A 27,320-nucleotide genomic window follows, 5' to 3' on the forward strand; every position below is an offset into this window, starting at 1 on the left:
AAGCTGATACATGCCATTTTTGACATTTTGAAATTATCTTGACAGTGAGTGCTTAGCATTCTAAAAATGTGTTTGGTTGCTTAATAGAATATTACAGACAATGAACAAAAATGTACTCACAAATAATTGTATATTTATGTAGAGTTCCTATGGATATAAATTGGTATCTCACATATATGAAAAGTTTCTGGATATTTTGATACCCTTTTGTTACAGTGTGGTGAATTTATAACGTCCACCTGGAACTTATATTTTACTCTTGAGAGTTCAGGACAAATCTCAGAGAGTAATTAACTTCTGTAAATTCAGATTACATGCTCAGTGGCACTGGAATCCATGCTCATTTGAAATCATAAGGACCTTTTAATCACAAACCAATTTAAAAGATAGGAAGATATCTCTTAGCAGAATACCAAGTTGCATTTTAGTACATTAACTCTGAATTGTTTTAGTAGGCAACCAAATGTCAACTTGAAGTAAAGCAATACATCTCCCTCTGTTCTATAAATATTAATTATTAAATAAATTAACATTTAAAAAATAGGAATGTAAGCAAACCAGTTGAGAAATTTTTATTGAAATGCATGGAGGAAAAGAAGCAGAGAATATTTCTTCTTTTAAAAATTATATGGGTCTTATATGTGCAAATTATGGTGCATGAAATACTAAAAATCCATTTCTCTTGTTAATAGCAATTTCGTCATGAAAACCTGGTCAATCTGATTGAAGTTTTTAGACAGAAAAAGAAAATTCATTTGGTGTTTGAATTTATTGACCACACAGTATTAGATGAGTTACAACATCATTGTCATGGACTAGAGAGTAAACGACTTAGAAAATACCTCTTCCAGATTCTTCGAGCAATTGAATATCTTCACAATAATAATGTAAGTGCTTCTGGGACGAAGTGCGAGAGTGGCATTGACATATATACACTACCAAATGTAAAATAGATAGCTAGTGGGAAGCAGCCGCATAGCCCAGGGAGATCAGCTCAGTGCTTTGTGACCACCTAGAGGGGTGGGATAGGGAGGGTGGGAGAGAGACGCAAGAGGGAGGGGATATGGGGGTATATGTATACGTATAGCTGATTCACTTTGTTATACAGCAGAAACTAACACAACAGTGTAAAGCTATTATACTCCAATAAAGATGTTTAAAAAAATAATGTAAGTGCTTAAAAATAAGCCAAACTGTAGGATGAATATGAATTGTAAGTGCCCTTTAAACATTGTTCTGTTTTTATGAAAGTTGTTAAAATTATTTTTCTGGACAATATTAATTGACATCCTGAAAATGGAGAGATCAAGGGAGTTACTACCTTATAATTCAGTTGCAGAACCAAAAAACGTATTGAACGCATAGTATAACTATAGGGCAGACCAACTATGGGATGCTAAAGGAGGTATAGAGGAATCAACAGTCAACTGGGGCATCTTTTATTAATGAAAGTACGTTAAAACATCGAAAGTCAAGCCAGCTCAGATGAAGGGAGGTTTGGAGGTAGGAACTGGAAACTAGGCCAGGGGAATGGCAGGAGAAGGTGGATGCCTTTAGGGAAAGAACAGAGAAATAAAGTGGCTGAGGGGTGTAGAGCCTTGTCATTTAAGTCAAGAAAGGAAAGAAGATCAACTTGATTTTTAGTGCTGCCTTTTAGCATTGTTTAGTTAATGTTTATCTCAGCAGGTTTTTATGGACATACTTTGTTCCCAACATGAGCTCTACTTTCTGTAAAGTTAGATGTATGTTTGTGAAATAACAGTACAAGCTTCAAAAATAGTTTTATTAGTAAGTGATATAGGCATAACATCTATATACCCTAGGCTTTTTCAGATACCTTAATTTCTAATTTGCTGTCTTGGTAATAGTGCATCTCATGTTGCAGCTTTGAAAAATGTGGTCGTGATAGCAACTGGAAATTCAGATTGTAATTTCCTTGCCGACTGGATCCATCGGGGGGCAGTATAATGTAATAGTTAAGAGCACACAGTCCTTGGAATCAGAGTGTCCTGGATTTTCACCCACCAGCTTATGTATGGATAACCACACAACTTGTGGAGTTCACACTTGCACAATGAAAGATGGTAGCCCCATTACTCTGTGGCCCCAGGAAGTTATCTAACCTCTCTGAACTTCATTTTCCTCATCTGTAAAATGATACTATAGTACCTCACAGATTTTTTATAAAGATCAAATTAGGTAGTAGGTAGTGTTTAACACTAGGTGTGTTTTAAGTGCTCATTAAATAGTGCAGATAAGGGGTCAGGAATAGTTATATGTTATCTGTATCCCTATAGTGTCTTGCCTGTAGTAGACTTTAAAAATATTTGTTGAATAATGGGAGACACCAGTATGGTCTAGACTGAGAGTAGAAAACTTCAAAGAGGAGGTAAAACTAAAGTAACAGTTTTGAACTTATATGGGTGTTTAAGTTCAAGCACATAGGGAAACAACCCAAGTGTCTATCAACAGATGATAGGTTTAGACAGATGATATATCTATATCTAAATAGATATATATATATAATATTATTAAGCCATAAAAAGGATGAGGTATTGCCATTTGCAACAACATGGATGGACCTAGAGAATATCATACTAAGTTAAATCAGAGAAAGACAAATATATGATATCACTTGTGTGTGGGATCTAAAAAGTAATACTAATGAATCTATATACAAAACAGAAACAGGCTCACAGACGTAGAAAACATACTATGGTTACCAAAGGGGAAAGGGAGGGAGGGATAAATTGGGAGTATGGGATTGACAGATAACAAACTACTATAAAACAGATAAACAACAAAGATTTACTGTATAGCACAGGGAACTATATTCAATATCTTGTAATAACCTATAATGGAAAATAATCTGAAAAAAAGTATGTAACTGAATCACTTTGCTGTACATCTGAAACTAACACAATATTGTAAGTCAACAATAGTTCACTAAAACAAACAAAAATGCCTTAATGGAATCCAAATGGAAAAAAATATAAATGATCTTAAAACTAACAAAGAAAGTGAATCAATAGTCAAAAAAATTCAAGGGGAATTCCCTGGTGGTCCAGTGGTTAGAACTCTGTGCTTTCACTGCCAAGGGCCAGGGTTCGATCCCTGGTTGGGGAACTAAGATGCCACAAGCTGCATGGTGCAGCGGAAAAAAAATTAAACAAAAATATTCAAGCATATGGAACAGAGTTATTATAAATCATTGTAATATGGAGTTCTATGTAGTTTTGGAGCATTTCACTACAAAATAAAGGAGAATTAAACTCACTGAATCCAAAGTCTGATAGTTCACACCATATACAAAAATTAAGTTGAAATGGATTAAAAACCTAAACATAAGAGCTAAAACTATAAAACTCAGAAGGAAACATAGGTGTAAATCTGTGTGTGATCATGTATTAATGCATCAAAAGCAATCAAAGAAAAAGACAAATTGGACTTCATGAAAATTAAAAACTTTGTGCATCAAAGGGCACCATCAAGAAAGTAAAAAGTTCACACAATGGGAGAAAATATTTGCAAATCATATATCTGTTAAGCAACTAGTATCCAGGATATATAAAATACAATTCAACATAAAAAGACAGCCCAATTTAAAAATGGGCAAAGGACTCAATAGACATTTCTCCAAAGAAGATATAAAAATGGCTGATAGCACATGAAATGATGCTCAATATCCTGAGTCATTATGGTAATGCATATCAAAATCACAATGAGGTACCATTTCACACCCAGTAGTCTAGCTGTAATTTAAAAAACAGACAAGAATGAATGCTGGCAAGGAAGTAGAGAAATTGGAACCCTCATACACTGCTGGTGGTAATGTAAAATGGTGCAGCTGCTATGGAAAACAGCTTGGCAGTTCCTCGAAAAGTTAAACATAGAATTACCATATGACCCAGCACATTTACTCCTAGGTATCTACCCAAGAGAATTGATAACATATGTTCACATAGAAACCTGCCCAGGAATGTTCATAGCAGCATTATTCAAAGTAGCCAAAAAGTGGAAACAACTCAAATGTATATTAGCTGATGAATGGATAAACAAAATGCGGTACAACCCTACAGTGGGATTTATTCAAACACAAAAAGGAATGAAGTACTGATACGTGCTACAAAATGAGTGAACCTTGAGAACATTATGTTGAATGAAAAAAGTCAAAATGCAAAAGACATAAGTATAAATTCCATTTAAATGAAAAATCCAGAATAGGCAATTTTATATTTGTATATCTTCTTTGAAGAAATGTCTCTTCAAGTCCTTTGCCCATATTTAAATTGGATTATTTTTCTATTGTCGAGTTGTATTTTCTGTATTTTGGATACTAGATCCTTATCAGATACATGATTTGCAAATATTTTCTCCCGTTCTGTGGATTGCCTTTTTGCCTTTTCGATAGTGGTATTTTTAAAAATCATTTCTTTCTCTTTATTGATATCCTTTATGTGGTGAGATGTGTTCATACTTTAGTTCTTTAGACATGGTTTCCTTTAACCTTGAACATATTTAAAATAGCCAATTATAGTCTTTGTCTAGTGGCTTCAATGTTTGGGCTTCTTCAGGGAGAGCTTCTTATTGACTGCTTTTTTTTTTTTTTCCAGTGCATGGCCATATTTGTTTCTTTGCACACCTATTTGAGGGGATTTTTTTGGACATTTGTAATTTTTTGTTGAAAACTGGACATTTAAAATAATATGTGTTAACTCTGGAAGTCAGAATTTCCCATCTCTCAGGGTTTGTAGTTTTTGCTATTTGTTTAGTTACTTTGCTGAACTAATTCTGTGAAGTCTGAATTCTTTATCACGTGTGACCACTAAAATCTCTGCTCAGTTAGTTTAGTGGTCAGCTAAGTTTTGGACAGAAATTTCCTTCAATTCTTGAAACCAGTAAATCTCTCAGCCATATTTACTGAGGGCTCTTTATCTGTGTTGGGCCATGTCTTCAATGTTCAGGCAGGCAGTTTACAACTCTGCCTTAGCCTTACCTTCCTGCTTGTGTAGAACCTTAAAGTCTGCCAGTCTTTTTTTTTTTTTTAAATTAATTTTATTTATTTATTTTTGCTGTGTTGGGTCTTCGTTTCTGTGCGAGGGCTTTCTCCAGTTGTGGCAAGCGGGGGCCACTCTTCATTGCGGTGCGCGGGCCTCTCACTATCGTGGCCTCTCTTGTTGCGGAGCACAGGCTCCAGACGCACAGGCTCAGTAGTTGTGGCTCACGGGCCTAGTTGCTCCGCGGCATGTGGGATCCTCCCAGACCAGGGCTCGAACCCATGTCCCCTGCATTAGCAGGCAGATTCTCAACCACTGCGCCAGCAGGGAAGCCCAGTCTGCCAGTCTTGAAAGCTTAGGGACAATCTCAGGTCTTCCCTGGGTATGTACACAGCTGTGCATGTACCCTCCATGATTCTCAGCAATATGTTGGAACTTTTCAAACCCTTTACGGACATCTCACTCCCAGCCTTTCTTTCTTTCTTTTCTCTTGTTTTACACACATATTTTGTTTTAACTTAACATTATATCTTGGAGGTCACACCATGTCAGAATACAGAGAATGTCTTCAATTCTTTTTTACAGAAGAATCATAATAGTAATCAACATTTTTATGGCAGCATGCATGAGGTGCTATTTTAAACGTTTTCAGTGTTTTACAGATATTAAGGCATACGTACTATACTTCAAAACCACACTACGAAATATGTATTTATTTCACCCCCATTTATAGATGAAGAAGCCATGTTTATGAATCTTGCCCCACTCTCACAATATCAAGGGGTAAAGTAGGGATTTGAACCTGTTAGTCTCACCACAATTTGTGCTTAAACTTTATAATACCTTTCAACTCCAGCCTTTCTTTTGTTTTTTAATTGAAGTATAGTTGATTTACAATGTTGCGACAATCTCTGCTGTGCAGCAAAGTGACTCAGTTATACGCATAGAGACATGCTTTTTTATATTCTTTTCCATTATGGTTTATCATGCAAGATATTGAATATAGTTCCCTGTGCTATACATTAGGGCCTTGTTGTTTATCCATTCTAAACAGCCTTTCTTTTTAATTAAGTATTTTGGTCAGCTTGTTGTTTGTCCTGTTATAGCTTCCTCAGGTGGCTATAATGTTATATAGTGGCTGCTAAGAAGGCTGATTGCTTGGGCAAGCTCTGAGTTAGGTCAGTAAAGACAAGACTTCTAGTACGATTTTGCAGTGATCTGCCAGACATGTCAAATAATGACTATTACCTGGGAATGGCGCTTTGGAGGAGATACAGCCCTATTCTACTCCCTCTGGTGGCTGCTAGGCTGCTAGTTTTCACCATGATTTGGCGGGCTGTTGGTTTACAAAGCTACCAGAAGCTGGGGAGAGAGCAATAGAAATAGGACAAGCTAAGAATGCTACTGCATCACATGGTTAGTTTATGTTTCAACTTTTTAAAGAAACTACCAAACTTTTTCCAAAGTGGTTGTACCATTTTACATCCCCATCAACAATGTATTCCAGTTTTTCTGCATCTTCCTGTTATTGTCTTTTGATCATAGCTATTCCAGTGGGTGTGAAGTGGTATCTTTTTTTTTTTTGAGTAGTAAAACTGTCTTTACTCACAGATGACATGATCATCTATGTAGGAAATTCTATGGAATCTACAACAAAGTTAAGAGAACTAACTTGTAAGTTTATCAAGGTTGTAGGATACAAATCAATATACTGAAATTAATTGTATTTCTTTGTATTAGCAACAAACAATCAGAAATTGAAATTAAAAATACCATTGTAACGGCATCAAAAATATAAAATAACTTAGAGAAAATCTGACAAAAGATATATAAGACCTATACATTGAAAACTATTAAACATTGATGAGAGAAATTAAAGAAGATCTAGACACATAGAAAGAAATACTGTGTTTATAGAGGTCTCAGTGATTGTGGAAGACCAAGGAGGATGTTGTCAAAACACAGAATTTTAAAAGTTGGGATTTAGAGAGTGCTTGATTCTCAAGGATAGAGTTCTGCATGTAGTCATGGTGTTAGTTGTTAAAACGAGTGAGAACATTAGGACATCAGCTGAGTGAATTTTTCTCCCCCATGTTTAGAGCACTGAGGAGGAGGGTGATGGATGTGTAGTAGGCAGAATGTGTGAAGTGGTATCTTAACGTGCTTTTCCATGTCTTATTTTTTCTCATGTTATATCCTCAGATCTTGGTATAGTGCCTGGCATATCGTAGTCACTCAATAAAAGTTGTAGAAGTAAAACAGGACTAATATAGTTTTATAGATGTCTCCTTTAAGGTGACTCATTACCCTAAATTAATTATTTGGCCATTTAGGAGGAAGAGTGAGGCAGAACAAGAGCCATCCCCAAAGGCTTATAGCAGCAAGTTGTATAAAAAAGGAAAGATCCCAGATTTCTGTCACCAAGATATTTTCACTCGTGTCATGATACTTTTCTGGTGATGAGAATATGCTTAATACATTTGATAAAGGTTTTAAATGCCTTCTTTGTTTTAGGCATTGTACTGGGCCCTGGGGATATAGCCTGAAAAAAACAGACATACATCTTACCCTCATGGAACTTACAGTCTAACGGGAGTGACAAAAAAGTAAATAGGCAATTAATAATAAGCATGACAAATGCTGTGAAGGGGGAAGTGCAGAATAATGTGAGAATATATAGAAGGAACATCTAATAGAAACATCTCAGCTGAGACCTGAGGAAATAGTTGGCCAAGCAAAGTGTTCTAGGAGGTTAGAACAGCATCAGCAAATGCAAAAAATAATGACACAAACCTGGAGAATTGGGAAGCTAATATTCAATAGGCTAGCGAAGGGACATTGAGAATGTGAGCAGAGACCAAATCCTATAAGGCCTTACCAGCCATTTCACGTAGCTTCAAATTTGTCCTGTCGGGTGGGGAATCCTTGAAGGAGTGACATAATCATACATGTGATTTTAAAATAGTACTGTGATTTCACTGTGGACAATGGATTGGAGGGGATTAGAGTGAATTCAGGGAGACCATTTGGTAAGCTAGTAATTTTGATGAGAGAACTGAGGGAACTTGAACTAGGGAGAGAAGTAGACAGGATGAGAGAGTATGGAACCTGAGGGAGAAAAGTGCCTTGATTTCTGGCTTGAGCCATGGGATCTATGTTGGTTCCATTTGCTGAGCTAAAGGACTGTTGAGAACAAATGAGTTTGGGAGAAAAGATGATGCGTTTAGTTTTGGATTTGCTGAGTTTGTGGGATGTGTGGTTCAGCCCTGTGGGACTTCTTGTGGACTTCCATTCCTTGTGGAAACCAGGAAAGATAGAAATAGAAATACGGAAGTCATCAGTTTGTGGATAGTTACTAAGGCTGTAATAGTAGGTGAGATTGAGATGGAATAGATGGGAAGAAGCCCAAAAGAATATGGTGTTCCCATAACCAAGTGAAGAAAGTCCTAAAAAAAAAGAAAAGTAGTTGGGATTGTGCAGGAAACAAGATGTAAGAGAAGAGAAGCCTAAGACCAGAACCCTACATTTACGGACAGAGAGAGAAAAAGGAACTGCCATAGGAGGAGACTGGGGAATTTTAGGTCCCAGAAGTCAGGAATGGAAGACTGATTGATATCTTTTACACTAAGATACCAAGTAAGATATGTATTGAGGGGGGTGTGTTGGATGTAGCAATGAGGATGTTGATGACTTTGGCTAGGGCAGTTTGAATGTGGGAGCAGAAGACAGATTGCATTACCTTGAGGAGTGAATGAGTGGTCAGACAGAAAGTGAAGACTGAGTAAAAATAATGTCTTCGAGAAGTTTAGCTGCGAAGGAAATGAGAGAAAGAGCAGTACTTGGAGTGTGACATGGGGTTAAAGGAAAGTTAAACTTCTTCCATTAAGTTCTTTTAATTACTTTTCCTTTTACGAATGTGATTTACCTTTTCAGTATTATGTCTGTTTTCTTGATGATGGATGGGGCAAGAACTGAAAGTATATAACTATTTAGCTTTTGCATTGTGTACTTAATCATTTGCATTTGGTAAGAAAATAGCTTTCCTGTCTTAATTAGCTAGATTTTCTCTATGTAATTGTTGAGAGATTTTCTAGATAATGAAACCTCATTTTAATCTATTGCATCTTCTGTTTGTTTTTAGATCATTCATCGAGATATAAAACCTGAGAATATTTTAGTATCCCAGTCAGGAATTACTAAACTCTGTGATTTTGGTTTTGCACGAACGCTAGCAGCTCCTGGAGACATTTATACGGACTATGTGGCCACACGCTGGTATAGAGCTCCAGAATTAGTATTAAAAGATACATCTTATGGAAAGTAAGTATATTTGGGAATCCTGCTTGGCCTTTCCTAGCCGTCTCTTTTTTTCCCTTGGTGTATCTGTCACCCATACTACTGACACCCTCTGCCTTCTGCATCTGGGTTTGGGCTAGAAAAGGGACACCCCAAAATAGAGCAGAGAGACCCTAGGCACCTGCCCTGCTATTGACGTTACCACGCTTGCCCTCTGGGGCTGAGTGGCCCCAGCCCCAGAAGACCTATGCAGTCACCCCTCAGGCTGTATCCATGCTTGCTTTAAGCTGTGCCCCACTCTTAACAGAGTTGCCTCCTCTGCTTATCTGTAGGCTCTACATTTACTATACTCTGCCAGTGTTACCACAGGATCTGCCAGATTTCCTGCTTCTTGAATACGGCACAATCTTTGCAAAGACTGGCAAATAATTTTTAAATTGAACTGTTCTAGGTGCCTCAAAAAGTAGAAAGGTCTCAGTCTATTGCTAAACAGTATAGGAAACAACAATCTAATAAACAAATAATGAATCTTGAAGAACAAAGGGACCAAGTTGTACAACTGAATACAAGAAGTGGGAGTGGGGATAATTCTCACATGCTTTTCCTAGAAACCATTGTTCTGTTATTATAATAATGTCTAACATCGGGGCTTACCTGGTGGTGCAGTGGTTAAGAATCCGCCTGCCAATACAGGGAACACGGGTTCAAGCCCTGGTCCGGGAAGATCCCACATGCCGCAGAGCAACTAAGCCTGTGCACCACAACTACTGAGCCTGTGCTCTAGAGCCTGTGAGCCACAACTACTGAGCCCACGTGCCACACTACTGAAGCCCACACTCCTAGAGCCTGTGCTCTGCAACAAGAGAAGCCACCGCCATGAGAAGCCCGTGCATGGCAATGAAGAGTAGCCCTCGCTCACTGCAACTAGAGAGAAAGCCCACGCGCAGCAACAAAGACCCAATGCAGCCATAAATAAGTAAATAAATAAATTTATTTTTTTTAAAATCTAATATCATTAAGTACTTATTTTAAAGCTAGAAACTGTTCTAAATGCTTTACATGCATTAAATTATCTAATTTTCACAACAACCCTCTGATGAAGGTGCTAGTATTTTATCCCCATTTCAAATAAGACGACACACTAAGGCAGGTAGTGAGTAAGACACTAAAAAAGTAAGAAAGTGAGTAAGTTTACTAAGAAAAGTAAACTAATTTACCCAAAGTCTATCCAGGGTATGTTTTCAACTGTACTTATCACTGATACCATATGCAGACCACCTCTGTGCCTCAGTTACTTTATCTGTATAATGGAAATAATAATGGAACCAGTTTCATAGGTTTATTGTGAGGATTAAATGATTTAATGAATGAGAAAAATGAAAAAACAGTAAATGCTCAATCAATGTAGCCTCTGTAAGATCTCTCCCAGTTTTACCCTGTTTGTGATATTTACTTAAATTCCTTTCCTGATGTACCCCCTTATTCCTATCCCTCGCCCCCAAATCATATCCTTCTCTAAATCTTGTTGTACATTATATGTAGATTTTGTGCCAGTTAATATTTAATATGGCCTAGTTCTATCTACCTCTTTTTAAAATATTCTTCTTGCTGAAAGATAAATTCCTTGAGGATAGGTGTAATCTCTTGTATTCTAGAGAGCCAAAATTGATGCCTTGTATATAGTCAGTTTGGATTCTAATGCAAGGCTTCACATTGAGTTTAAAATAAATTTGCTAGTGAGTTTTTAAAACATGTTAAATTTTAACATCTTTACATTTTAAAACATGTAAAATAAAACACAGGTACAAGAAAAGCTCACACAACAAATGTATACTTCCATCACCAGATGGAAAAATAGAATTTTGCAGGCTACCCCAGAAAACCCTCTATGTGCCCTATTCCACTTACAATACTCTTTCTAACCTCAAAAGTAGCCATGATATTGACTTTTAAAAAAAAATTATTTATTTATTTTTGGCTGTGTTGGGTCTTCACGGCTGCGCACGGGCTTTCTCTAGTTGCAGTGAGCGGGTGCTACTCTTCATTGCAGTGCACGGGCTTCTCATTGCGGTGGCTTCTCTTGTTGCAGAGCACGGGCTCTAGGCGCATGGGCTCAGTAGTTGTGGCTCACAGGCTCTAGAGCGCAGGCTCAGTAGTTGTGGCGTACAGGCTTCACTGCTCCACGGCATGTGGGATCTTCCCGGACCAGGCTCGAACCTGTGTCCCCTGCCTTGGCAGGCAGATTCTTAACCACTGCGCCACCAGGAAAGTCCCTTGACTTTTATTATAATCAGTTTCTTGCATTTTTAATAGTTTTATTACACAAAAGTGTATCTACTTAGTTTAATCTAGCCTTTTTAAATGACAGCTCTTTTAAAGATATGATTCACATACCATACAATTGACAGATTTAAAGTGTACAATTCAGTGGTTTTTAGTATATTTAGAGTCATGCAACCATTACCACATTCAATTTTAGAACATTTTCATCACCCTAAAAAGAAATCCTGTGCTCATTAGCAGTCACTCCCCATTTCCTCCCAACCCTTCCAGGCCTAGGCAAACACCAATCTACTTTCATTTTCTCTGGATTTGCCTATTCTGGACATTTCATATAAGTGGAATTATGCAATATCTGGTCCTTTGGGACTGATTTATCTCACTTAACTATTTTCAAGATTCATCCGTGTTGCAGCATGTATCGGTACTTTATCTTTTTTGGCTGTATAATATCCATTTTATGGTTATACCACATTTTATTTACCCATTCATTAGTTGATGGACATTTTGATTGTTTCCACTTTTTGGCTATTATGAATAATACTGCTGTGAACATTTGTATACACATTTTACTGTGGACATGTGTCTTTATTTCTTTTGGGTATGTACCTAGGATTTGAAATTGTGGGTCATATGGTAACTCCATGTCGAATTTTTGTTTGTTTTTATTTTTTGCGGTACGCGGGTCTCCCACTGTCGTGGCCTCTCCCGTTGCGGAGCACAGGCTCTGGACGCGCAGGCTCAGCGGCCATGGCTCACAGGCCCAGCCGCTCCGCGGCATGTGGGATCTTCCCGGACCGGGGCATGAACCCGTGTCCCCTGCATCGGCAGGCGGACTCTGAACCACTGTGCCACCAGGGAAGCCCCATGTCGAGTTTTTTAAGGAAATGCCGGACTGTTTTTCAAAGTGTCTGCATCATTTTATTTTCCCACCAGCAGAGTATGAGGGTTACAAATTTCTCCACATCCTCACCAAGACTTGTTATTATCTGACTTTTGGATTCTGGTTATCCTAATGGGTGTGAAGTGGTATCTCATTATGGGTTTAATTTGCATTTCTTTGATGACTAATGATTGTTGAACTTCATTGTTGATCTTTTATGTGCTTATTGGACATTTATATATCTTCCTTGGAGAAATGTCTGTTCAGATCCATAGCCCATTTTTAAATTACATTGGCTTTTATTATTAAATTGGAAGAATTCTTCATACTCTAGATACAGATTCCTTATCAGGTATATATTTGCAAGTATTTTCTCTCACTCTGTAGCTGTCTCTTCATTTTCTTAATTGTGTCTTTTGTCACACAAATTTTTTTATTTTGATGAAGTCCATTCTATCTGTTTTTTCCATTTGTTGCCTATGCTTTTGGTGTCATATTTAAGAATCCTTTGCCAAATCCAAGGTTGTGAAGATTTACCCCTCTGTTTTGTTTTAAGGGATTTATACTTCTAGTTCTTACATTTAAGTATTTCATCTGTTTTGAGTTAATTTTTAATTAAATGTGAAGTTAATTTAATTAATTTAAATGAAGTTAATTTAATTAACCTCATTCTTTTGCATGTGTTTAGCCAGTTGTTCCAGCACCATTTGTTGGAGAGATGATTTTTTTCCCCTATTAAATGGTCATGGCACCCTTGATGAAAATCAGATGGTTTATTTATGGACTTCTGATTCTGTTCCATTGATCTGTATCTCTATCCTTGTTCTAGAACCACACTGTCTTGATTACCATTGCTTTGTAGCTAGTTTGAAATCAGGAAGTGTGAGTGCTGCAACTTTGTTCTTTTTTAAGATTGTTTTGGGTGTTACGGGACCCTTGCAATTCCATGTGAATTTTAGGATCAGATTTATCAATTTTGTGGGGTTTTTGGCCAATAAGACAGCTAGGATTCTGATAGGGATTGCATATCTATAAATCAGTTTGGAGAATATTGCTGTCTTAATGTTAAGTCTGCTCATCTATGAACGTAAGATGTTTTCAGATCTTTAATTTCTTTCAACAATGCTTTATAGCTTTTAGCACATACATTTTACATTTTTTCATGGTAAGGCATTTTATTTTAAATATAGCAGTGTGTACATGTCAATCCCAAACTCCCAATATATCCCTCCCCACCACCCTTCCACCTGGTAACCACAAGTTCCTTCTCTTAGCCTGTGAGTCTGTTTTGTAAATAAGTTCAATTGTACCATTTTTTTTAGATTCCACATATACGCGATATCATGATATTTGTCTTTCTCTGTCTGATTTACTTCACTTAGTATGATAATATTCAGGTCCATCCATGTTGCTGCAAATGGCATTATTTCATTCTTTTTAATGGCTGAGTAATATTCCACTATATATATGTACCATATCTTCTTTATCCATTCATCTGTTGATAGACATTTATGTCTTCCATGTCTTGGGTATTGTAAACAGTGCTGCAATGAACACTGGGGTGCATGTATCCTTTCAAACCATGTTTTTCTCTGGGTGTATGCCCAAGAGTGGGATTGTTGGATCATATGGTAGCTCTATTTTTAGTTTTTTAAGGAACCTCCATACTGTTCTCCATAGTGACTTTACCAATTTACATTCCCACTAATAGTGTAGGAGGGTTCCCTTTCCTCTACACCCTCTCCAGCATTTATGTTTGTCGACTTTTTGATGATGGCCATTCTGACTGGTGTGAGGTGATATCTCATTGTAGTTTTGATGTGCATTTCTCTAATAATTAATGATGTTGAGCATCTTTTCATGTGCCTGTTGGCTATCTGTATGTCTTCTTTGGAGAAATGTCTCTTTAGGTCTTCCACCCATTTTCTGATTGGGTTTTCTGTTTTTCTGGTATTGAGCTGCATGAGATGTTTATAAATTTTGGAGACTAATCCCTTGTCGGTTGCATCATTTGCAAATATTTTCTCTCATTCTGTGGGTTGTCTTTTTGTTTTGTTTATGGTTTTCTTTGCTAGGCGAAAGCTTTTGAGTTTAATTAGGCCACATTTGTTACATTTTACATTATTTTGTTAAATTTATTCCTAAGTATTTTATTCTTTTATTTTTTATTTTCTTTTATTTTTTTTTTGCGGTATGCGGGCCTCTCACTGTTGTGGCCTCTCCCGTTGCGGAGCACAGGCTCTGGACGCGCAGGCTCAGCGGCCATGGCTCACGGGCCCAGCCGCTCCACGGCATGTGGGATCTTCCCAGACCGGGGCACGAACCTGTGTCCCCTGCATCAGCAGGCGGACTCTCAACCACTGCACCACCAGGGAAGCCCTCTTTTATTTTTTTAATTAAAAAAATTTTTTTATTTTTGGCCACACAGCATGGCATGTGTGATCTTAGTTCCCTGACCAGGGATCGAACCCACATCCCCTGCAGTGGAAGTGCAGAGTCTTAACCACTGGACCGCCAGGAGAGTCCCAGTATTTTATTCTTTTTGATGCTAGTGTAAATCAAATTTTCTTAATTTCATTTTCAGATTGTTCATTGCAAGTGTAAAAGAATTCAAGGGATTTTTGTGTATTGATCTTGTATCTTGCAACCTTGCTGAACTTATTAGTTCTAATAATTGTTTAGTGGATTTATACTTTCTGTATAAAAGGTCATTATCTTTGGGTAGAGATAATTTTACTTCTTTTCTGGTCTGGATGCCTTCCATTTCTTTTTCCTGCCTAATTTCTTTGACCAGAATCTCCAGCCCAATGTTGAATAGAAGTGGTAAGAGCAGACATCCTTGTCTTATTCCAAATCTTAGGAGAAAAACTCCCCATCTTTTCACTATTAAGTATGATGTTAGCTATGGGTTTTTCATAGGTACCCTTTGTTGTGTTGACAAAGTTTCCTTTTAATTCCTAGTTTATTGAGGGTTTTTATCATGGAAGGGTATTGGTCAAATGTTTTTTCTGCACCTGCTGAGATGATCATGTGAATTTTTGTTTTTTAATCTATTGATATAATGTATTACATTAATTGATTTTTCCATGTTGAGCTAACCTGTGTTCCTGGGATAAATCCCACTTAATCATGGTGTATAATTCTTTTTATATGTTGCTAGATTCAATTTGCTAGTATTTTGTTGAGAATTTTTGTGTCCTTATGTGTACAAGATATTGGTGTGTAGTTTTCTTTTCTAGTGATGTTTTTGTCTGATTTTGGTATCGCGATAATACTGGTTTCTAAAAAGGAGTTGGGAACTGTTCATACTTCTTCTATTTTTTGAAAAGTTTGTGAAGAATTCACATGATCATCTTCTTTAAATGTTTGGTGGAATTCAGTAGTGAAGCCCTCTGGGCCTGTGCTTTCCTTTGTGTGTAGCTTTTGATTACTGATTCAAAATTTTCACTTGCTATGGGTTTATTTAGATTGTCTTTTTATTTTTTATTTTTCTGACTGCACCACACAGCATGTGGGATCTTAGTTCCCCAACCAGGGACCAAACTCGTGCCCCTTGCAGTGGAAGCGTGGAGTCTTAACCAATGGGCCACCAAGGAAGTACCTGTCGACTTCTTCCTGAACCAATTTCAGTAGTTTGTGTTTTTCTCAGAAACTATCCTTTAATCTGAATTCTCTAATTTGTTGGTATACAGTTATTCATTGTATTTTAAAAATATTTTATTTATTTATTTATTTGGTTGTGCCAGGTCTTAGTTGCAGCAGGCAGACTCCTTAGTTGAGGCTCACCGGCTCCTAAGTTGTGGCATGCGAACTCTTAGTTGGGGCATGCATGTGGGATATAGTTCCCTGACCAGGGATCGAACTCAGGCCGCCTTCATTGGGAGCTCGGAGTCTTAACCACTGCGCCACCAGGGAAGTCCCTGTTCATTGTATTTTTTGATAGTACTTTTTATGTTTGTAAAGTTGGTAGTCGTGTTACTTCTTTCATTTCTGATTCCAGTAATTTGAGTCTTCACTCTTTTTTTCTTAGTCATTCTAGCTAAATGTCGATTCTGTTGATTTTTACAGAGAACCATCTTTTGGTTTCATTGATTTTCTCTATTTTAAAAAATTCTGTTAAATTAGTTTTCACTCTAATCTAATCTAATAATGTTCCTTCCTTCTGGTTGCTGTAGTTTTAGTTTGCTCTGTTTTTTCCAGTGTCTTATAATGGAAGGTTAGGTTGTAGATTTAATATCTGTCTTAATTCTTTTTTAAAAAAATTAATTTTATTGAAGGGTATTTAATTTACAATGTTGTGTTAATTTCTGCTGTACAGCAAAGTGATTCAGTTATATTGATACATGGATATATATTCTTTTTCATATTGTTTTCTATTATGGTTTCTTACAGAATATTGAATATAGTTCCCTGGGCTATACAGTACCACCTTGTTGTGTATCCATTCTATATATAATAGTTTGCATCTGCTCATCCCAAACTCCCAATCCATCCCTCCCCCACCCCACCAGCCTCTTTAGCAGCCACAAGTCTGTTCTCTATAACCTGTGAGTCTGTTTCTGTTTCTGTTTCATAGGTAAGTTGATTTATGTCGTATTTTAGATTCCACATATAAGGGATGTCATGTGGTGTCTGTCTTTCTCTTTCTAACTTACTTCACTAGGATAATCTCTAGGTCCATCTGTATTGCTGCAAATGGCATTATTTAATTCTTTTTTATGGCTGAGTAGTATTCCATTGTATATGTATACCACATCTTTATCCATTCATCTGTCAATGGACATTTAAGTTGTTTCCATGTCTTGGCTATTGTATCTATCTGCTGTGTAGATAGGGATAGGTGTGTTGTCTGTCTTAATTCTTAATATAGGCATTTATAGTTGTAAATTTCTCTCTAAGCACTGCTTTACCTACATACCCTAAATTTTGTTTTGTTTCTTCATTTTCATTCATCTCAAAGTATTTTCTGTTTTCCCTTTTGATTTCTTCTTTGATACATTTGTTATTTAGTAATGTGTCATTTCCCAAATTTTCCTGCTACTTATATCTAATTGTATTCTATTGTGATAGGAGAATATACTTTGTATCATTTCTGTCTTTTTAAATTTATTGAGGTTTGTTTATGGCCTACCATATAGTCTATCTTGGTGAATGTTCCATGTGACTTGAGAGAATGTGTATTCTGTTATTGGATGAAGTATTCCATAGATGTCTATTAGGTCTAACTGGTTTATAGTATTATTCAAGTCTTCTATTTCCTTTTTGATCTTCTGTCCAGTTGTTCTCAACATGTTTATATTGTTACAGCTTTCTGATGAATTGACACTTTTATCATTATAACATTATCTCTAGTAACATTTTCTGTTTGAAGTCTACTTTGTCCAGTTTTCTTGTGCTTGTTGTTTGCATGATGTAGCTTTTTCATTCCTTTTACTTTCAATCTGTTTGTATCTTTGAATAAATGTGTAAAATTTATTAAATGTGTCTCCTGTAAACAGCATATAGTTGAATTATGTTTTTTTAAAATTCAGGCTGACAATCTCTGCCTTTTAAGTAGATTGTTGAATCTATTCACATTTAATGTTATTACTGATATAGTTGGATTTACACCTGCTTTTTTTTAATATATCCTTTTTTAAAAAAATAAATTTATTTATGTATTTATTTTATTTTTGGCTGTGTTGGGTCTTTGTTGCTGTGCACGGGCTTTCTCTAGTTGTGGCGAGCGGGGGCTACTCTTCATTGCGGTGCGCGGACTTCTCATTGCGGTGGATTCTCTTGTTGTGGAGCACAGGCTCTAGGCACGCGGGCTTCAGTAGTTGTGGCATGTGGGCTCAGTAGTTGTGGCTTGCGGGCTCTAGAGCACAGGCTCAGTAGTTGTGACACACAGACTTAGTTGCTCCACGGCATGTGGGATGTTCCCAGACGAGGGCTCGAACCTGTGTCCCCTGCATTGGCAGGCAGATTCTTAACCACTGCACCACCAGGGAAGTCCACACATCTGTTTTATTTCTTTATTTGTGTCTCATGTCCTTTTTGTTCCTCTGTTCCCATTTTACTGCTTTCCTTTTTCATTAAGTGAATATCTTGTAATGTATCAATTCAATTTCTTTTTTTCTTTTCTTTTTTTTTTTTTTGGGCCACGCTGTGCGGCATGTGGGAATCTTAGCTCCCCAACCAGGGTTTGAACCTGTGCCCCCTGCATTGGAAGTGTGGAGTCTTACCCATTGGACAGCCAGGGAAGTCCCTCAATTCAATTTCTTTAATGATTTTTTTTTTTACTATAGGTTTTGGAGATTTGTTTAGTGGTGGCTCTAGTGTTTATTATGTGCACCTTAAATTATCATAATCAGCTTCAGATTTATATTAGCTTAATTCCAGTGATATATACATAGAAAACTTACTCCTATATAGCTTTATTCCCTTTTCTGTCTTTTTGTGGTATTTTTGCTGTGTATAATAATTTATTAATGTTACAAACCCCAAAATACCTTGTTGTCATTATTACTTTATAATCTATAGTAATTTCCTTAGCCAAAACAGTTTTACTCTCTCTTACCTCCTTTTTGCTGTTATTGGCAAATAATGTTACACATACATTACATTTCTATATGTTATAGGCCCAACAATATACTATATGCATAGTATTTTATACAATTGCTTTTAAAATAAATCAAGAGAATAAAAGAGGAAAATAGGAATTTATACTGTCTTTTTTTCTTCCGGTTTTATTGAGATGTAATCGACGTACAGCACTACATAAGTTTAAGGTATACAGCATAATGATTTGACTCACATACATCATGAAATGATTATCACAGTAAGTTTGGTAAACATCTATCATCTCACATAGATACAAAATTAAGGAAGTAGAAACTAATTTTTCTGTGTGATGAGAATTCTTAAGATTTACTCTCTTACAACTTTTATATGTAACATACAGCAGTGTTAATTATATTTATCATTATCCCTTGTACTTATTTATCTTATATCTGGAAGTTTATACTTTTTGACTACCTTCATCCATTTTACCCTCCCCCCACATCCCCCTGCCTCTGCTGTAACCACAAATCTAATCTCGTTTTCTATGAGTTTGTTTGTTTCTAAAGTATTGGGTTGGCCAAAAAGTTCGTTCGGGTTTTTCCATAACATCTTACAGAAAAACCCGAACGAACTTTTTGGCCAACCCAATGTAATTGACCTATAACCCTCTGTGATTTGATATCTCTATACATTTCAAATAATCACCATGATAAATTTAGTTATGATATGTCATCATACAAAAATATTACATAGTTACTATGTTCACCATACTGTATGTTTCATCCCTTTGGCGCATTTATTTTGTAACTGGAAGTTTGTACCTTTTAACTCCCCTCACCTAGTTCTCTTCCCCCACCCACTTCCCCTCTGGCAACCACATGTTTGTTCTCTATATCTATAATTCTGTTTCTGTTTTGCTATGTTTGTTCATTTTTCTTATTTTTTAAATTCCATATATAAGCGATATCATACAGTATTTGTCTTTCTCTGTCTGAATTATTTCACTTAGCATACCATCTAGGTCCATCCATGTTGTCGCAAATGGCAATATTTCATTCTTTTTTATGGTTAAGTAATGTACAGTCTTTTATAATAACATAAGTACCTTTACTTGGGCTCATTGTTTTTTGTGTGGACTTGAATTACTGTCTGGGGTCACTTGTTTTTAGCCTGAAAAACTTCCTTTAGTATTTCCTGTTACACAGGTGTGCTGGTAACAGATTCTCTTAGTTTTTGTTTATCTGGGGAAGTCTTTATTTCACCTTCATTTTTAAAAGATAACTTTGCTGGATATAAGATTTTTAGTTAATAATTTTTTCTTCGAGCAGCTTGAATATGTTGTACCACTGCCTTCTGGCCTAGATTGTTTTTTTTTAATATTTATTTATTAGTTATTTTTATTTATCTGTTTTGGCTGTGCTGGGTCTTAGTTGCAGCATGCAAGATCTCCTTAGTTGCAGCATGTGGACCCTTGGTTATATCGTATAAACTCTTAGTTGCAGCATGCATGCAGGGTCTAGTTCCCCGACCAGGGATCGAACCCAGGCCCCCTGCACTGAGAGTGTGGAGTCTTACCCAGTGGACCACCAGGGAAGTCCCCGGCCTAGATTGTTTTTATTGGGAAGTCAACTGTTAATCTTAAGGAGATTCCTCTGTAAGTGATGAATTATTTTTCTCTTGCTGTTTTGAAGTTTTTCTCCACACTCACCCAGGACTTAGCCTCAAGAACAGGTAACTGGGGGAAATATGAGAAATACTGAAGTTTTCCTCTTGGGAATAAAGCCCTTTGACTGGGAGCTAGGGAAAAAGGAAGCCTGAAGTTCTTGGCTGGAACTGTGTAGGGTAGTGTCTTTGCCTTACTGAGCTAGAGTGGAGGAGGGAGAGAGTGGTCTTGATTCAAATACCACAGACTCATCTTTTTAAACAAATTTTCATAGATTTTCTCTTTTTTAAAATATTTAATTAATTAATTAGGTTGCGCCAGGTTTTAGTTGCGACACTTGGGTTCCTTAATTGCGGCTTGCCAGCTCCTTAGTTGGGCATGTGAACTCTTAGTTGCAGCATGCATGTGGGATCTAGTTCCCTGACCAGGGATTGAACCTGGGCCCCCTGCATTGGGAGCTTGGAGTCTTACCCACTGTGCCACCAGGGAAGTCCCTTCATAGATTTTCTTGAATAGATTTTTCTTCATTTGCTGTTTGCCCTTAGGACTATTTCTAGAGGTTTTAATTGTTGTGGGTTTTTTTTCATAATTTTCACCAGTTTCACTGGAGAGTAGGTCAGCAGATCTCCAAGTCCTTCCCCCACTGTTTGCCCTTAGGACTATTTCTAGAGGTTTTAATTATTGTGGGTTTTTTTTTCATAATTTTCAGCAGTTTCACTGGAGAGTAGGTCAGCAGATCTCCAAGTTCTTCCTCCATGTGATTCTTTTTAATCCTCCTCTTATTCCTGCATGTTATCCTAGGATTTATTCATACTTCAGATAATGGGGGAGCCCATTAAGATTAGCACTGCAGGGGCTTCCCTGGTGGCGCAGTGGTTGAGAGTCCACCTGCCAATGCAGCGGACGCGGGTTCGTGCCCCGGTCCAGGAGGATCCCACGTGCCGCGGAGCGGCTGGACCCGTGAGCCATGGACGCTGAGCCTGCGTGTCCGGAGCCTGTGCTCCGCAACGGGAGAGGCCACAACAGTGAGAGGCCCGCATACTGCAAAAAAAAAAAAAAAAAAAAAAAAAATTAGCACTGCAGTGACAATCAACTATATGTATTTTGTCTCCTATTGCTCTTTGAAAGGCCTGCCTAGATAATTCTTTACAGTTCTGCAGATAATGCCTTACCTTACCAAACTGAACTGTGAAAGTTCAGAACAAGCTGGGAAAAAGTGAACTTATTTGTGTAGGAGTGTTTTTAGTGCCTCTGTTAGAAGTGGAGGAGGTGAGTAAGAATTTCATACTGTAGGGAGAGTGCCTAAAAATAATTTACTTAAAACTTTGAAGGCAATAAGTTGGTCTTAATTTTAGTGTTTCTCACTAAAACTTATAAATTTCTATTAAGTTCTTTTTTTTCTTTTCTTTTTTTCTTATTGGAGTATAACTGCTTTACAATGTTGTGTTAGTTTCTGCTGTAAGTTCTTAAAACTTGTGAAGTAAGCAAGCTTTTAAGTTCCTATTATCCAGTTTTTGTTGTAATGTGGGCTTAACAAATTGTATACACCACAGTTAAGTCATTTGTTCCTTAAAATCATTATCTAGCAATACACACAGACACACATCTTCCTTTTAAACAGAAATAGGAACATACTATATATATTGTATAGAATCTTGCTTTTTTTCTCTCTTTTAATTTTTTAAATTAATATACTTTACTTTTTTAGAGCAGTTTTATGTTTATAGAAAAATTGAACAGAAAGTACAGGGTTTCCCTATATGCCCTTTACCCCCACCCACACAGCACAGTTTCCCTATTATTAACATCTAACATTAGTTTGGTACATTTGTTAGAATTGATAAACCAATATTTATACATTATCATTAATTAAAGTCCATAGTTTATATTAATATTCAGTCTTTGTATTGTGTTTCCTATGGGTCTTGACAAATGTATAATGCCATGTATCTACCATTATGGTATCATACAGAATAGTTTCGCAGCCCCAGAAATCCTCTGTGCTCTACCATTTTATCTTTCCCTCCTTTTCCCTGGACCCCTGGCAACCACTGATCTTTTAAATCTCTCTATACACTTGCCTTTTCTGGACTGTCGTATAATTGGAGTCATACATTATGCAACCTTTTCAGACGGCTTCTTTCACTTAGCAATGTGTATTTAAGGTTCCTTCATATTTTTTATGGCTTGATAGCTCATTTCTTTGTAATCATTTAATATTCCATCGTATGTATGTCTGACAGTTTGTTTATCCATTCACCTGATGAAAGATATCTTACCTGCTTTCAAGTTTTGGCACTTATGGATAAAGCTGCTATGAGCATTCATCTGCAGGTTTTTTGTGGACATAAGTTTTTCAACTCATTTGGCTAAATACCAAGGAGTGCAATTTTTGCTGGATTGTATGGTAAGACTATGTTTGGCTTTGTTAGAAGCTGTCAAACTGTCTTCCAAAGTGGCTGTATCATTTTGCATTCTCAACAGCAATGAGTGAGAATTCTGTTGCTCCACATCCTTACCAGCATTTGGTATTGTCAGTGTTTTAGATTTTAGCCATTCTAATAGGTGTTTGGTGGTATCTATCTCACTGTTTTAATTTACAGTTCCCTGATGACATATGATGTTGAACATCTTTTCATATGCTTATTTGCCATGTGTATATCTTCTTTGGTGAGGTGTCTGTTCAGATATTTTGCCCAATTTTTAATTTGATTGTTTTCTTTATTTATTTGGTTGCACAGGGTCTTAGTTGTGGCCAGTGGGCTCCTAGTTGCAGATCAGCAGCTCCTTAGTTGCGGCTCAGCAGCTCCTTAATCACAGCACGTGGGCTCCTTAGCTGTACCATGCAAACTCTTAGTTGCGGCATGCATGTGGGATCTAGTTCCCTGACCAAGGATCGAACCCGGGCCCCCTGCATTGGGAGTGTGGAGTCTTATTCACTGTGCCACCAGGGAAGTCCCTGATTGTTTTCTTATTATTGAGTTTTAAGAGTGCTTTGTATATTTTGGATGCAGCTCATTTATCAGTTATGGGTTTTGCAAATATTTTCTCCAACTGTGTGGCTTCTCTTTTCAGTCTCTTAACAGTGTCTTTCACAGAGCAAAAGTTTTAAATTTTAATGATGTACTTCTTAGCCATTTTTTCTTTTGTGGATTATGCTTTTAGTATTGTATCTAAAAACTCATCACCAAACACAAGGTCATCTAGATTTTCTCCTATATTATTGTCTAGAAGTTTATAGTTTTGCATATTACATTTAGGTCTATGATCCATTTTGAGTTAATTTTTGTGAAAAGTGCAAGCTCTATGTCTAGGTTCATTTCTTCTTGCATATGGATTTCTAGTTGTTCCAGTATCACTTATTAGAAGGACTTTCTTTCCTGAATTGCCTTTGCTCCTTTGTCAAAGATCAGTCGAGGGGCTTCCCTGGTGGCGCAGTGTTGAGAGTCCGCCTGCTGATGCAGGGGACATGGGTTCGTGCCCTGGTCCGGGAAGATCCCACATGCTGCGGAGCGGCTGGGCCCGTGAGCCATGGCCACTGAGCCTGCGCGTCCGGAGCCTGTGCTCCGCAACGGGAGAGGCCACAACAGTGAGAGGCCCGCGTACCGCAAAAAAAAAAAAAAAAGAAAAAAAGATCAGTTGAGTATATTTCTGTGAGTCTATTTCTGGGCACTGTATACAGTTTTCTTGATCTTTTTGTCTATTTTTTCACCAATATCACACTGTCTCACATACTGTAGCTTTATAGTACATTTTGAAGTCAGATAGTGTCTTTCTTCTGACTTTGTTCTTGTTCAACATCATGTTGGCTTTTCTGGTTCTATTGCCTTTCCATATAAACTTTAGAATCAATTTATTGATATCCAAATTGGATTTTTTAAAATAAATGTATTTATCTTTGGCTATGTTGGGTCTTCATTGCTGCGCGCAGGCTTTCTCTAGTTGCGGTGAGCGGGGGCTACTCTTTGTTGCAGTGCGTGGGCTTCTCACTGTGGTGGCTTCTCTTGTTGTGGAGCATGGGCTCCAGGCACGCAGGCTTCAGTAGTTGTGGCTTGCGTGCTGTAGAGCGCAGGCTCAGTAGTTGTGGTGCACGGGCTTAGTTGCTCCGCGGCATGTGGGATCTTCCCAGACCAGGGCTCGAACCCGTGTCCCCTGCATTGGCAGGTGGATTCTTAACCACTGCGCCACCAAGGAAGTCCTCTCCAAATTGGATTTTGATTGGGACTGCGTTGAATCTATAGATCAAGTTGGGAAGAACTGACATCTTGACAATATTGAGTTTTCGTATACATGAACATGGAATGTCTCTCCATTTATTATATTTAGATCTCCTCTGATTTCTTTAATGAATCTTGCTTTTTTTTACTTGAGAGCTTATTTCAGAGATCACTTTATATTAACACATGCAGATAGACCTACCTTATTCTTTTTAACAACTGAGTAATATTTCATTGTGTGGTTGTACAAAAACTTACATAGCTATTCCCGTATTGATGGATGTCTAGGTTGTTCCCAATCTTTCTACTACAAACAGTGCTGCAGTGAAATTCTCTTATAATTTATCTTTGTGCACATGTGTGAGTAGATCTTTGGATAAGTTCTTAAGAATAAAGATGTTTAGTCAAAAGTATGTACATTTAAAATTTTAGTAGCTTTTGCCAATTTTACTCCAAAGAAGTTGTTTAAATTTATACTCCCAGAGCTGTACATGTGAGTATTCATTTTCCATAGCCTCACCAACATAGCAGTTATCAAATTTTATAATTTTTGTCAGTTGGATCAGTGAAAAATAGATCTCCTTATAGTGTTTATTTATAATTTCTTCTGAATGTAAGTTTGGGCATCTTTTTATCTATTTAAAAAACTGATTAGGGGCTTCCCTGGTGGCGCAGTGGTTGAGAATCTGCCTGCCAATGCAGGGGACACGGGTTCGAGCCCTGGTCTGGGAAGATCCCACATGCCATGGAGCAACTGGGCCCGTGAGCCACAATTACTGAGCCTGCACTTCTGGAGCCTGTGCTCCGCAACAACAGAGACCGCGATAGTGAGAGGCCCGTGCACCGCGATGAAGAGTGGCCCCCACTTGCCACAACTAGAGAAAGCCCTCGCACAGAAACGAAGATCCAACACAGCCATAAATAAATAAATTAATTAAATTAAAAAAAAAACTGATTATGTGGGGAAAAAATGATAATATTTAATATATATCCTAAAGTTGCTATATGATATTGTAGTGAAAATTGATAAATGATACCACTTAACCATTCTGTTTTCTTTAGCCTTAAGTTTATTTTAAAAGTTCTTTTTTAGGGAATTCCCTGGTGATCCAGTGGTTAGGACTCTGTGCTTCCACTGCAGGGGGCATGGGTTCGATCCCTGGCTGGGGAACTAAGATCCCGCAAGCCCCACAGTGCAGCCAAAAAAAAAAAAAAAAAAGTTTTTTCAGAAAAGATGTTTTATATATTTTTCTATGAAAAGTGATTTATTGTTGTCTGTTTCAGACCTGTGGATATCTGGGCTTTGGGCTGTATGATCATTGAGATGGCCACTGGAAATCCCTATCTTCCTAGCAGCTCTGATTTGGATTTACTTCATAAAATTGTTTTAAAAGTAGGTAGGTATTACTGAAATATACTGTTAAATGCCTCAAATAAGTGTTTCCAGATCAATTCTGCTTGATTTTCAAATTAAGTGTTTTCTTTATAAGAACAGGGAAGCATATTTTTTTGATAGATGGGAGTAGATGGATGCTTCGGGCTGATAAAAAAGGTAGAAAATTCTCCTCCGTTTTTTTTTTTCTTAATATAAATTTATTTATTTATTTATTTTTGGCTGCATTGGGTCTTTGTTGCTGCACGCAGGCTTTCCCTAGTTGTGGTGAGCGCGGCCTGCTCTTCATGGCAGTGCTCGAGCTTCTCATTGCAGTGGCTTCTCTTGTTGTGGAGCATGGGCTCTAGATGCATGGGCTTCAGTAGTTGTGGTACACGGGCTCTAGAGCACAGGCTCAGTAGTTGTGGTACACTGGCTTAGTTGCTCCGTGGTGTGTGGGATCTTCCTGGACCAGGGATCGAACCCATGTCCCCTGCATTGGCAGGCAGATTCTTAACCACTGCACCACCAGGGAAGTCCCTCTCCTCTGTTTTTGAAGATAATATTTTTCTTTGCCAGGATGCAAATAGCTATGCCATGTTTTGATGGTTGATACTAAGAAAAATAGTAAAATAGGAACCTACTTCAATTTGTCTGAAAGTTGTTTTAAAATTTTGGCTTCTACAAATATTTGCTTCTTTCAGAGAGGACTTTTGAGTAATAGAGTTGATTTTGATGTTTTTTAAAAGTGCTTGGAGGACTTCCCTGTTGGCACAGTGGTTAAGAATCTGCCTGCCAATGCAGGGGACATGGGTTCGAGCCCTCATCTGGGACGATCCCACATGCCATAGAGCAACTAAGCCTGTGCACCACAACTACTGAGCCTGCGCTCTAGAGCCCACGAGCCACAACTACTGAGCCCTGACGCCACAACTACTGAAGCCCATGCAACCAGGGCCCGTGCTCCACAACAAGAGAAGCCACCGCAATGAGAAGCCCGTGCACCGCAACAAAGAGTAGCCCTCACTCGCCACAACTAGAGAAGCCCACGTACGGCAATGAAGACCCA

General features: G+C 37.6%; 1 protein-coding gene across 1 annotated transcript in view; it reads left to right on the plus strand.

The window, feature by feature from the left end:
• Positions 1-27,320, plus strand: part of CDKL3 (cyclin dependent kinase like 3) — an 87,190-nt gene that overhangs the window by 3,602 nt on the left and 56,268 nt on the right. The window contains 3 exon segments of the mRNA XM_049708197.1: positions 693-887; positions 9,139-9,317; positions 26,164-26,276. Coding sequence (XP_049564154.1) covers positions 693-887; positions 9,139-9,317; positions 26,164-26,276 — 487 coding nt within the window.

This window comes from Orcinus orca, chromosome 3 (assembly GCF_937001465.1).
Source record: "Orcinus orca chromosome 3, mOrcOrc1.1, whole genome shotgun sequence".
Classification (NCBI taxonomy): Eukaryota; Metazoa; Chordata; class Mammalia; order Artiodactyla; family Delphinidae; genus Orcinus; species Orcinus orca.